The 13586-nt window shown below is 36.1% G+C and overlaps 1 protein-coding gene across 1 annotated transcript; it reads right to left on the bottom strand.

The window, feature by feature from the left end:
- Window positions 1-3875: 3875 nt before the first annotated feature.
- marchf9 (membrane-associated ring finger (C3HC4) 9) lies at window positions 3876-13402 on the bottom strand (the record flags this gene model as incomplete). The annotated part of the gene is made up of 4 exons (XM_081385844.1): window positions 3876-4899; window positions 6075-6267; window positions 6398-6553; window positions 13058-13402. The coding sequence occupies 4 exons, from the start codon at window positions 13400-13402 to the stop codon at window positions 4565-4567; spliced, it is 1029 nt and encodes a 342-aa protein (XP_081241970.1). The 3' UTR covers window positions 3876-4564.
- Between the last annotated feature and the right edge of the window lie 184 nt (window positions 13403-13586).

Raw genomic sequence — 13586 nt, 5'->3', positions numbered from 1 at the left:
TTTTCTCTCAGAATTATGACTCACAATTGCGAGTTTATATCCTGCAATTCATTTTGTTTTCATAACTGTGACATGTAAACTCAGAATTGCGAGATATAAAGACACAATTACCCCTTTTTTTCTTAAATTCGAATGCCTTTTTCCTGAATGTAGCTCCTGAATGGTTCCATGGACCATTTGCATTTGTAAATACTAATTTGCTCCAAGTAAAGCCAAATTTTAAGCAATTTGCTTGCCAAGATCTTTAAATCCTAAGTAAATATAAGCATACGGTTGAACGCAATGACTACACATTCTAATCTCAGAACATCTTTTAAACTCTTTAGACACTGGTGCTGCTGTCTGGATGTTTCAGTGGTGTGACATTGTGAGAGGACTCGCAGTGGGTTTCTGGCGTTGACACACATCTGCCAGGTGAACGTTTGTGACAGATGTCCTCCCTGCAGCGCTGTGACCTCTGCAAGGGCCGCCCAATGATAGTGGCACCCAGGGGACCTCATGCTTGGAACCTGGAGTGATAATCTATGAAGCGCTAAAGCAAAGATGCATCGGATCAAGGTCAAGACACAGTGTGAGATTTGTTTGTTGGCTTCACAAGTGTTTTTACCTGAGAGGGTTGAAACTGCAAAACAGCTCATTGTTAAGCGATGATCCATGAAAATATTCTATGTAATATCATATAAATTGCACCTGTTGTACAACACTACCTGTGTTTGTTAGGTTAAAGGAGAACTCTGGTCAATTTTAACATTGAGCTCATTTTTTTGTAAATTTGGAGTGCTGTCAGTACAGGGAACAACGACAGAAATCGGTGTTGCCTACACCGTGTTATCCTCTTTTTAAAATTTGCACCCTGTTGACTTCAATGGGGCAAGTAAACCTGCTTTTAGCCTCTTAACATCCTTGATGTGTCATTACAAGTGCACAGAAAATGTGAGTGATTCCTTCAGAGTGAACACGGGTGAATCTGACTGCAGTAGATGTGAAAGATATGTATAAAAATGATGTTATTTCAGCCAGCGCACATACCTGTATTTATTTCCTGTTTTCGGTCGAAGGCCACAGTAATCGATTGTCGAGTTCACACGCGTGATCATAGGTAACTAAACCTATGCGTGTGAACTCGACAATTGATTACTGTGGTCTTCGACCGAAAACAGGAAATAAATACAGGTATGTGCGCTGGCTGAAATAACATCATTTTTATACATATCTTTCACATCTACTGCAGTCAGATTCACCCGTGTTCACTCTGAAGGAATCACTCACATTTTCTGTGCACTTGTAATGACACATCAAGGATGTTAAGAGGCTAAAAGCAGGTTTACTTGCCCCATTGAAGTCAACAGGGTGCAAATTTTAAAAAGAGGATAACACGGTGTAGGCAACACCGATTTCTGTCGTTGTTCTCTGTACTGACAGCACTCCAAATTTACAAAAAAATGAGCTCAATGTTAAAATTGACCGGAGTTCTCCTTTAAGTTTGGCAGGGAATTCCGAAAAGGTCTGTGAAAGTGATTTTGTGCCTTTTTGGGATGGCACCACAAGGCGCCGTTCACTTGCAGAATAACTCGCACATATGCAATGTGGTCTGTGAAGTTCAATCACAACTCCAAGGTTTCTGGCTTTCTGGTTTCTGTGTTATGGTTGACCAACCTAGATGAATAAAGAAGTTGTGATGAAGTGTTGGGTTGGCTGAGACCACAAGTAGTTTTGTCTTTGCAAGGCTGAGTTAAAGATGGCAGTCCCTCATCCAGCAAGAAATGTCTGTCAGGCAGGCTGAGATGTGAAAAGCTACCGTCAAAACCTCTGGTTGGAATGAGAGGTAGAGTTGGGTGTCATCAGCATAGCAGTGATAGGAAAAACCATGTTTCTGAATGACAGATCCTAGTGATGACATATAGATGGAGAAGAGAAGTGGTCCAAGCACTGAGCCCTGAGGCACCCCAGTAGCTAGATGTTGCGACTTAGACACCTCACCCTTCCACGACACTGAGAGAGCTGACTTCAACCACTGGAGTGCGGTTCCTGAGATGCCCTTCATTTTTAAGATTGACAGGAGGATCTGGTGGTTAACTGTGTGAAAACAGCAGACAGATCCAGCAAGATGAGTACTGAGGATTTTAGCTGCTCTTGCCAGTCTCAGAGCTTCAATAACCGAGAGCAGGGCCGTCTCAGTTGAGTGTCCGCTTTTGAAACCAGACTGATTGTTATCCAGGAGGTTGTTCTGTGTAAGAAAGGAATACACTTGGGTGAACGCGACTCGTTCAAGTGTCTTAGCAATAAATGGAAGAAGGGATCTGTAGTTTTCTAAAAGTGCTGAATTTAGGGTGGGTTTCTCAAGCAATTGGGTTATCCGAGCCTGCGTAAAATCTGTGTGAAATGTACCAGCGTAAATAGAGGTGTAGATGATGTGAGTGAGTGCAGGTACAACTGAAGAAGAAATGGGATCAAACGGACAGGTAGTAGTGGGATTGCAAAGGATAAGCTTGGAGACTTTTGCCTCCGAGAGCGGAGAGGAGGAGGGGGGAATGTGTGTGTTAGCTGTTAAGATGTGTGTTTCAGTTTGTGGTGTGGAAAATTGGCTGCTGATGGTTGTTTTATTTATAAAGAATGTGACAAAGTCGTCAGCTGTTTTAGGTTTGATTATGGAGCGGGAGGAGGACTGAGAGAGGAAAAGGTTTTGAAAAGCGTGTGAGAGTCACAATTCAAAGGTAAAAGGACAGAATATTGAGTTTATATCTTTCAGTTCTGATTTTCTTCTTAGAATTGTGGGATATAAACTCAAAATTTCCTTTTTTATTCTTTTCCGTGGCTTCCATAGACTGCTACTGTTTGAAACACCGTCACTTTAGCAAAATTTCGTAGGAAATAAATAGTGTAGCGATGAACAAAGCACAGCTCACACAGAAGTCGCTTTCAAACCAAGCATATTTATGTTGGTTAACGCAACAAATCTGTATGACCAACTTGAAATCTTCAAAGCTTTCCTGTGTGTGGATTCCTATTGAAATGACTGGATTTCGCTTGAGAACATTCACAGAACAGTGGTAAACGTGACACCTTTACACTGACAAAAATAAAATGACTTGTTAAAGGAAACTTCCAGGTTCAATATGTTAAGTCCAATTGACGCAATGCTCTACATAATGTTGATTTCCACAAAAAAAAAATCATGGTAATCAACATTATGCAACACATTTTGTCAATTATCCGTAACATATTGCACTCAGAATTTTCCTTTAAAGTCGGCATGACACAGAAGTTGTGAAAGTGTTTTCTTCACTATTGTAATATCGAGTGAAACGGCTTCTCTGAACTTGATTTTGTCCATGGGAAATTGATTGGATGGTTGTGGTTTGCTATTGGTGGAACTCATGTGAGTGACAGGTTGCCCCGCCCACATGGCAGTAAACACGTCATCAGAGAAAGAAAAAAGGGAGGGGAAGTTATTATAAAGATTATGAGGGCACATTGATTTTTTTAAATAATATAATAATCAACATTATGAAACACATTTTGTCAATTGAGCTCCTGGAATTTCTTTTAAGAGGTAAGTTTTAATGAATTTCTAACCGCTTTATTAAATAAATCATGCAATTATATTCTTTTGAATCCTGTTTGTGCTCAACTCATTGCATTTTGGATACTAAGGCTAATCAAATGTCCTTTCAAATCAAGGTGCAATTAGCAATGTTATTTGCGCATTATGCTAAAAAATGATTGTAATTCACTGGTGTTCATATTCAACTGAAAGCTCTGTATGCGAACCTTCCAAACCGCAAACAAAAAAGTAGTGGAGGCTACTGTAGGTGTGTGTCTGTAACCCACTTAAACGAACAAAAGCCTTTGTGCGAAGATGCATTTCACAAACAGCAGATGAATAGTAGTGTTTATTCAAACGAGCACCATTCTGAATAAAACAAATTCATCATGTCCATGTGTCGAGGAGGCATAAAACTCTACCCTCATGCAAAGGTCACTGTAAAATGTACAGGTGTCTTTATTGCAGAGAAGATCAAATTCTTTTAAATGTTTCCTTTTTATTCTCTGTATAATCTTATTATGTCTTATTGCACCCTCCCCTTTGATATATTTTAGTATGTAACAATTCGTTTCCCTGGTTATTGTGTCGTGATCGTTTGGTTATGGTTGGCTTTCTTGCTGCGTCAGAAGCATCGGTAAACATCATTTACAATAGGTCCATATGAGTCGCCATATACATCACATGTCGGTGTCACTTCATGTGCCATTCTCCCTTAGAAAATCAAAAAGTTTTAAAAACCGCATCGATAAAAAAACAACACCAGCGAGGAAATCGAACTAAAAATGCAATTGTGTGCTAGATCATGAGAGTCTCGCCAATAGAAACTCCAGGAATTAATGGCGCCAATGTCTTACGCATTGTTCGTCGCGCTCCTGTCCGTTTAAAAAGTCGAAGTGAGACGTTACGCAAGGAAAAAATCGCGATCATCCTGGCATCGCGAGACTGTCTTTTCCAGGAAAAGGCGCTTGGAGCCTGAAACGCGGTGGCATCTTTTTATCCCCCCTCTCCGGTCCGACCTCATACGGTCGTGACCCGCATGACCACCTCGCGGTTGGTGGCGGTGCCGAGCCGCGGGTCGCTGGGCCGCAGTTGACTGAGGATGTGGAGGATGGTGTATCCGCAGTGGTGGTTGAGGATAGTCCTTAACCTGCGCACTCGCTGGCCCCCCCTGCTGCCGCTGGCCAGGCCGTGCGTGTTGCTGCGTGAGCCGCGGTTGCCTGCCTTACTGCTGGAGCTCAGCGGGTCTCCCAAGTCCTTCGCCTTCTCATAGTTCAATACTTTCCACTGCTGGTTTACAGCTTGCCATCGCTTGAAGATTCTGTACACGGATGAGCCCTCGTGGATAATAAGGCCTGTGGGGAATTATAGATTAGGGGATGTTACTTATTGATTCGACAACACTTTACAAAAAGGTTCAATTGCTTAGGCAACATGAGAAAATGCACTAGGAATCATGAACTAACAATGAACAAGATGTCTAACAGCATTTATTCATATATATATATATATATATGACACAAATTAACCTGAGTTCATGTTATTGATAGTATATTAATATTATTGAAGAATATAAAAATAATAGTTTATATATTTTAATTTATATAAACAATACTTTTTAATATTAAAAAATAAAAAATAAATACAATTTTTTTTATATGCATTGTATTTTACATAGTAACATTACATAACATAAATGATCATACGTGTAACATACGTTACATAAATGAAAAAAGTACTAATTACTTTTTCAAATATTATTAAAATGATGTTTATATAAATTAAAAATATATTACAATATATAATGTTTATGTAAATTACCATTTACATTTTTTTAATTAAATTAAATTATTTTGTATTAATTTGAATATTACTATAAATAACTTAACTGATGTTCATTCACAATATACTCAAACTTATTATTTTGTAATATTGACATTATTAGTGTATGTAGAAATTAGCACCAAACCAAGATTAATAAATGCTTAAAAAGTATAGTTCATTGTTAGTTCAAGATACCTAATGCTTTACTATATTAAAATGATTACAAATGATATATACATATATAAGTGTGCATTTAAAATTATATGAACATAATTTTTAATAATATAAAAACAATTTTACATAATATATTGCATAAATGAACATAAGTATCATCAGTTCATGTATTGTTAACGAAAGTATCATGAAAGTTATTAACAATAGTATTATATTTATACTATTTACTGTTCACAAAATACATATTGTTTCATTGTAATGTTACAATATATCAACATATGTAGAAATTAACATAACCATTTAAACATGGTAACCATCTATCTTTCATTGTTAGTTCAAGATACCTAAGGCATTAACTACTGTTAACCTTATCGTAAAGAGTTCCCATCATTTTCCCAGAACAAATTTACATTTACACATATCCAATCATACGTATATGCAAATGTGTGTATATTAGTCTATATATGGGAAGTCAAAGAGAGGTCCTAAACGTGTGTTTGCACTGATTTATCCATGTGGTTGTACTTCTCACCTATGCACACGATGTCCATGAAGCCGTACATGCCGTAGCAGATCTGGAAGAGCAGGTCCTGGCGCTGCCACTTGGCGGACGGGCTGAGAGAAGACCACACCAGCCACGAGATACTGGCGATGAGGAAGAGAGAGCCCAGGATAATGGCGGCGATCTGCACCTTCTCGATCACCGTCAGAGAAATCGCCTGCCACTGAAACACACAACATTAAAAAAACACACCATAAGATGGCATTTTCTTGCTTTGCTTGTAGAAGCCTATAAATAGAGATGCTAGCCAGTGCTTAGCCCTGACCCAGATACTTCACAAACTGACGCTTCACCTGCAGCGGGTTCTTGGTGCTGATGGCCAGGACTTGGTACTTGAAGTAGCAGAGCTCGCAGCTCCAGGATCCTCTCTCACTGATCCAGCGGATGAGGCAGGGCTGGTGTGTGCAGCGCACGGAGCCGTCGCAGCGGCATGGGCTCAACAGCTCCCCCTGCAGGCATGAGAGAGCACAATCAAAACACGATACTATTTACTATTGTAATAAACGTTCCTGGACTTATAGACCGTATGCACTAGACTAGAGAAACAAGAGCGCCGAACTTCTTTGAACTTCCGTTTTTGCGGTAACTCTGTATATTTCTATGGCACCGCTGTTGAAGAGTGATTCAACAACTGGTGAAGTGGATTTACTTATTGAAGAGTTAACTATAGATATCATGAGCTTTGTAATGCTTGAAGCGGATGCCATAACAAATGTCAGTAGACCGGGAAGACTTTAAAAACCCGTAAGATGCTGTGGAAATACAAACCCGTCAGACAGAACTCAACGAGCGCAGAGCTGAAAAGAGGCGGAGCTACATAAGGTCTATTGTTCCAGGAAAATATGTTTTTGTCAATCATAATAACTTTCTCTGCCTCTGAAATAGCCTCTTTTCTGCTGGTGTCACCAAGGCTGTGAGTGGGAAGAAATAAAATATCATAGCCTAACTATTATGATCCGGTCAAATCCCGAGCAACACAATTAAGTCCCAGACCTGCATTATTTCCAGCTGCATATTCAGCTTTATTTGGACATGTAGACGTGAACTGAACTGGAAATGCTATGGTAACACATGTTACATACTGTAGTAATAACTATATATTATGCATAATTACATTGCAACTAACCCTAAACCAACCCCTAATCCTAACCTTATAGTAAGTAATTATTACACAGTACTTAAATTTATAATAACACCTTTAAATAAAGTGTAACCAATGCTAATATATCTTGTATTTTTCAATAATTAAAAAATGTGGTCACACTTTAGATTAGGGTCCAATTCTCACTATTAACTACGGCTTTAGCCTCAATAAACTCCTAATTACTTCTTATTAATAGTAAGGTAGTTGTTATGTTTAGGTATTGTGTAGGATTAAGGCATGTAGATTATGGTCATGCAGAATAATATGTGCTTTTTAAGCACTAATAAACAGCCAATATCCTAGTAATATGCATGCTAATAAGCAACTAGTTCATAGTGAGAATTGGACTAAACTAATGTGTTACCAAAATAATACTCTACCAATCAAAAGTTTGGGGTTGGTAACTAAGAATATTTTTTATGTTTTTGAAAAAAGTTCTTATGCCCACCTAAGCTGCATTTATTTAATCAAAAATACAGTAAAAATCATAATATTGCGAAATATTATTACAATGTAAAATATCAGTTTTCTGTATGAATATATTATAAAACAAAGGCTAATTTATTCCTGCTATAGAAACACTGTATTTTCAGCATCACTACTCCTGTCTAGTGTCACATGATCCCCCAGAAATCATTCTAATATGATGTTTTGCAGATCAAGAAACATTTCTGATTATTATTAATGTTGAAAACATGTTGAACTGTTCAACTGACCAATCAGAATCAAGTAACCAAGAGATTTGTGTAATAAAACATTACAGATGAAACTACTTTTCCTGTTTTATATTCCTGCATATATGACTAACATAAACAATCATTCCGATTTAATTTCGTCCAGTGCTTCCAAACAAAGACGTTGGTTTCCAGAGTCTCAGAAGATCACGTGAGCGTCCAGCGGGATCACGACACAACACATCTGCTGAAAGCTGACATCGGTTGCCTTCTAAAGCTGCATTACAGCCGCAGAACCAACGATCCTCATGACTGGACTGCCCACCAGGACAGTGCTGTGGTCCAGTTGATTTACGTAAATGAGATATTACTCATGAACCTGTCCGCCATTACAAATGATAAATCGATCAGGGACACAGTGTGCATGCGGCTGCTGACGTGAGCTTTGGACCCCAGACTTATGAGCGTGTGGAGGATCTGAAGAGAGTGCAGTTAAAAGACGACGGGTGAGTTATTCTCTCCACTACTGCTCCAGACACTCAATCAATACACACCTCTGAAAGTCCTGCAGCTCCAGGATTGTTGGGAAAAAAGCTTTTGAGAAATTAGCAGCAGCTTTTGCAAACTGTCACTCTGGTACATTCTGTGGTTGCTATGCGGTTGCTAGGCTGTTGTCAACAAAGGAAAAGCTTTAAGAAGCTTTCCCTGCAGTCTTCCGCCAAAATAAAAGCTTGATGGTTTAATGTTTGAAAACTAATTAAGACAGCTATAAATATGTTATTATTATTATTATTATTAAATACAAATATTAAACAAAATAATAAATATTAATGTTGAAATATTTTACTGTAAAATAAGTATGAGTATTTTTAGAAAAAATAATAATAATAATATTATATTATTATTATTTATTATTTTTACTACTATTCTTATATTGTTATATTGATAAAAATATTAAACAAAATGATAAATACTATAATATTTCACTGTGAAATAAAAAATATTTATAAATATATTGAATATTTATTACTAATAATAATAATAATTATTATTATTATATCAATATGTTGATATAAAATAAGCAAAATAATAAATATCACTATTGTGGTATTTCACAGTAAAATAAATATATAAAATATATAATAATCATAATAATAACACAAATAATTATTATATTATTATTATTATTGTTATTATTATGAATATTATTGTCATATTGATATAAAATATTAAACAAAATAATACATATTACTATTGTAATATTTCACTGTAAAATAAAATGGGGTATTTAAAAAAAAGTATTTATATTAATATTATTATATTTTCATATTGATATAATATAATCACACAGTTTTGGCCAAATTGTGCAGCCCTACAAACAAGCATAGCAAACCTGTAGCTGAAAAACATTTTTTTTTTACCTAGACTTTGCAGCCCTAACTAGCATGTGCAATTTTCTAGAAAAATGATATCTAAGATTAGGGGTTTGTTCAAATCCTCAACCGTAAGTATGAGCAAGAGCCACTAATAATACAGCATCCAGCAAAACCACTGAAAATGACTGTGCCAGGTATATTTAGCAAGAAGAAACCATTAATCAACAAACATTACACATGTAAGAGTACAGCATTTAGAGAGCTGCCAAGAGAACATACAATAGATCCAATGTGAATAACAAGTGGAGGATAAAGAACAGGATGTCCAGCTGTGGGGCAGAGATAAAGGACTGTAAGAATGATATAATCTTTAGAGAAAGACTGAATGGCTTCTGAAGTACTGCGGCATAATAGAAGAAAAAGGGGGAAAGCAATCTGTGATCATTAATTGCATCGATTCTTTAACTGTGGAACCAGCGTGTCTAAATGCAATTTTGAGGTGTGACTAGAATCAGAACCACTTTAAGCTTAATAATCACTATTGATTCTGAGAAGAAACACAGATTTATAATGTGTTCATTTCAATTTGTCTGTTAAACACAGAAGCCGGCCAAGAGATCAGACATTTACTCGGCACTATTGAGTCAGTCCCGTACGTGAAAAACAAACAGTTGGATCTACTGTGTCCACAATAAAAATCTGGAAAAAATATATTATTAATAAATAAAAAGTTTATTATTATGAGTCAATTAAAATATATAAAAAAATTATAAAAAAAAAAATATATATATTCTTAAATTTCATTAAACTTACAGTAAATGAATAAAAAATAATAATAATTTTAATTTTAATAAAATAAATAAATATAATTTTACTGTGGAAATAAAAATTATGTTTGAACATTTTAAAGTACACTTGTGATGTTCCCGGTCAAAAATCACCGGTCTACAAAAAATAGCTTATAAATCACTTGTTATGCTATATTATCACCCAATATTGGATTGAATCTTTTTGTCAACTTGTTTCTTTCAGTTAGGACTAGTTTTGTATTTTTACTTGGCTCTGATTAATCGTAGGCCTCATTTATCTGAGAGTAGGTATCTTTTTTTTTTTTTGTAAAAAAATCATTATTTATGAATAATTTTGGAAATATGAAAAAAAATATGGACAAATTTTATTGTTTCACCAGGAAGTTTGTTTTGAAATGCTTTTATTTTGTACAAAATGGCACATAGTCACACTTGTGGTGTTCCGGGTCAAAAATGGACGGCCATTGAAAATGAATGGGAGAGACTGAAAATAAGAGAAATATTTAGTTTTCAGGAGCATGTTATGTTCATGTACACATATGTTACATTAAAGTAGACTAGTGTGATCAACAGTGCAATTTTTTTTTTCATATTTTAATGAATATTGTGAAAATTATTCATAAATAATGCTTTTTTTTTTACTAAAAAAATTAGATGCCTGCTCTCAGATAAAGCTTTTTATTGCATTTTTAATCACAATTGCATTTTTTTCCCCTATATCTTACAGCCCTAAATAGCACAGGCAATTTTCTAAAAAATTATCTTGAGAGGTGATGTCAAAGGTAGCAAACAGGGAAAAATATTCTAAAATATTATATTTTAAATATTAAATATTATTTCTAAATTATATTATAGTTCATTTCATTTTTTTTAAGAACCTCCCAAAACAGAATTAGGCATTGGTAAAATATCTACAATAATATAGTGAAATATTGTAATACAATTAAAAATTCAGAAAAATATACAGCTAATTTTAACTGGACACCAATGTAGAAATATGCTTTTAATTGTTTTTTTAAATGTTTTTTTTTTTTTTTTGCAATGAAAGTCAATGGGGTCCAATGTTGTTTTAGAGTACAATGTTCCTCAAAAATCTCTATATTTTTTTTTTTGCTTTTTTTTTTTTTTTGCACAAAGTCATGTAGGTTTGGAATGACTTAAGTGTAAGTAAATGACAGAAATGCCATTTTTGGTTGACCTATCGCTTTAGTTCTGCCAACTGGTGCAGTTATGACCATCTAAACAATAACAATGAATGACTCAGACAGACCCTAAAATCCTGACAGCGAACTCCTTATGCCTTTATTCTAGTGGCTGTTTTTCTTCTGTCAGTCCGGCACTTTCAACAGCTCACTAAACAATCTACCTGAGAGGCAGGCTTACACTCAAACGCATCTCGCATTGAAAAAGACACCGAGGCTGACAAAATCAGATGGACTGCCAGATGGATTGTGTTGGTACATCACTAACATCTCTCCATATTAGCTGATGTCTACGGCTAACTTGCAGCAGACGAGCTTTACAGGTTTCGCACATCTGTTGTTTCGCAGCTTGGCTGCTGACCAAACATCCATCCCGTGTTCCGCCTATACGATCCAAATACAAACGCACGCTGATTTATCCATGAGAATCTGATTACGCTAATACAGACGTTCAGCTCATCGGATGACAAATCGAGCAGGTCATCCATCATGCCATATAAAACACTGCACATCTATTTTGCTCCTGAATATCTTTACAATTAAAAAAACTAATTATTATTGTTTTCCCAAACATTTCAGTCTTCCAGACCATGTGGATCCAGCTTATAGGCCGTATGAACAACTGTCTTTGCATTGCAAGTGAATCCGCCTCATACTGCCCGGGGCTTTAACATCCACACTAGGATCTATACATTTCCACACAGAGATGTCTATTGCGCATAAAAAAGCAATGGAGAGGTTAATTGTGTGAACATATTGAACCTGTAAATCGACACGCTCCAATGGCATACCTGTATCCCATCAAAAGAGAAACGCATTATTAGGTTAAGTGTTGCGAGCTAAACACGTTGCCAATACTTCACCAACAATTTCTTTCAACTTTAAGACAATTTACATGTTTTATATTTATTGTAAGCAAGCAAAACTACAGAACAATATTAATAAACACAATATTATGCATGTTTTGTAGAACTAAATGCTGTGTTTAAGCTGCACATACCAAATTATTTTTCTACGTATAATAGTTTTTTTTTAGTATTGTAAGAAATCATATTAAAGTGTTCAATTACACTTTATTTTAAGGTGTCTTTGTTAATTAATTATACATTTAAGTATACTGAATAAAGTAACTACATGTACTTACTAAAGGGTTAGGATTAGGGTTTGGTTTAGAGTTTGTTGCATGTAATTATGCATATTATTATAGTTTTTACTATAGCAACTGCATGTAACAAATGTAACAATGACACTGTAAAATAAAGTGTTACCAAGTGTTCATGTAAGTGCATTTAGCTTACATTAAAAAATATATAGTTTGGACAAGCGCATAATGCAAGGAGATATTTTGGACAAGTGCATAATTATATCAGTGCATTAACAAAAAATGAGGGAAACACTTCATTTTACAGTGTCCTTGTTATGTAGTTAGTAATAACTATAAATCATGTAGAATTACATGCAACTAACCCTAACCCTAGGGTTATGTAGTTAATTAATATTACACAGTACTTTAATGCATAATTACACTGTAACACGGACACCTTCAAATAAAGTGTAACCGAAATTAGCAATGCCGATGACCAACATGTACTTTGTGGAGCTGTAGTAATTCACTATAGTAACAATAACAAGCAGCATGTGCAATATGGTGTATAGCAACCGCCAACATTTACATTTCAAATAGCAAATATGGCAATAACAGACTAAAAACACACAAAGGCCTTGTTATTGTGGGAATAAAGGTATACCTGCTCGGGCCCTTGGAAGCAGATTCGACACTGGGGTGTCCTCATGCCGCTGGCCGTGCTGCTGGTGAGGCTGACCGCGTCCAGGCCCGCCTGCAGCTTCGGGTCTTTCTCCTCAAACGCCAGGCTCCTGGGCCTGGGGTCGCTCCCGTAGTATTCTTCCTCATCATCGCGGCTGGAGCAGTCAACGAAGGGCGGCCATCCGCAGCCGCCCATCCCGAGCCCCCTCATTCTGTCCGAGCGTCTGTTCGGCTCTGCGTCACCGTCGGAGCGTCGAGAAGAACCGGATCGCATGAAAACCAGCACCTTCAGTTCGTTAAAAAACATGCGGATCCGGTTCTTGAACATGTTTGACTACATGTGTGTGTTATATGGCTGAAACGAAATTGTTTAATTGTGAACAGAAAAAAATATGATTATATAAAATGATTATATTATTGTTGTTGTTATTTTTATATATTGTTATTATTATGCATTATTGTTTTTGTTGTTATTGATTCGTTTAGGCCTATTATTAATATTTTATTCGGCA

This window comes from Scardinius erythrophthalmus (genome assembly GCF_964197995.2).
Source record: "Scardinius erythrophthalmus genome assembly, chromosome: 15".
NCBI classification, from domain to species: Eukaryota; Metazoa; Chordata; class Actinopteri; order Cypriniformes; family Leuciscidae; genus Scardinius; species Scardinius erythrophthalmus.
This window is presented reverse-complemented; position numbering and strand designations above follow the sequence as displayed.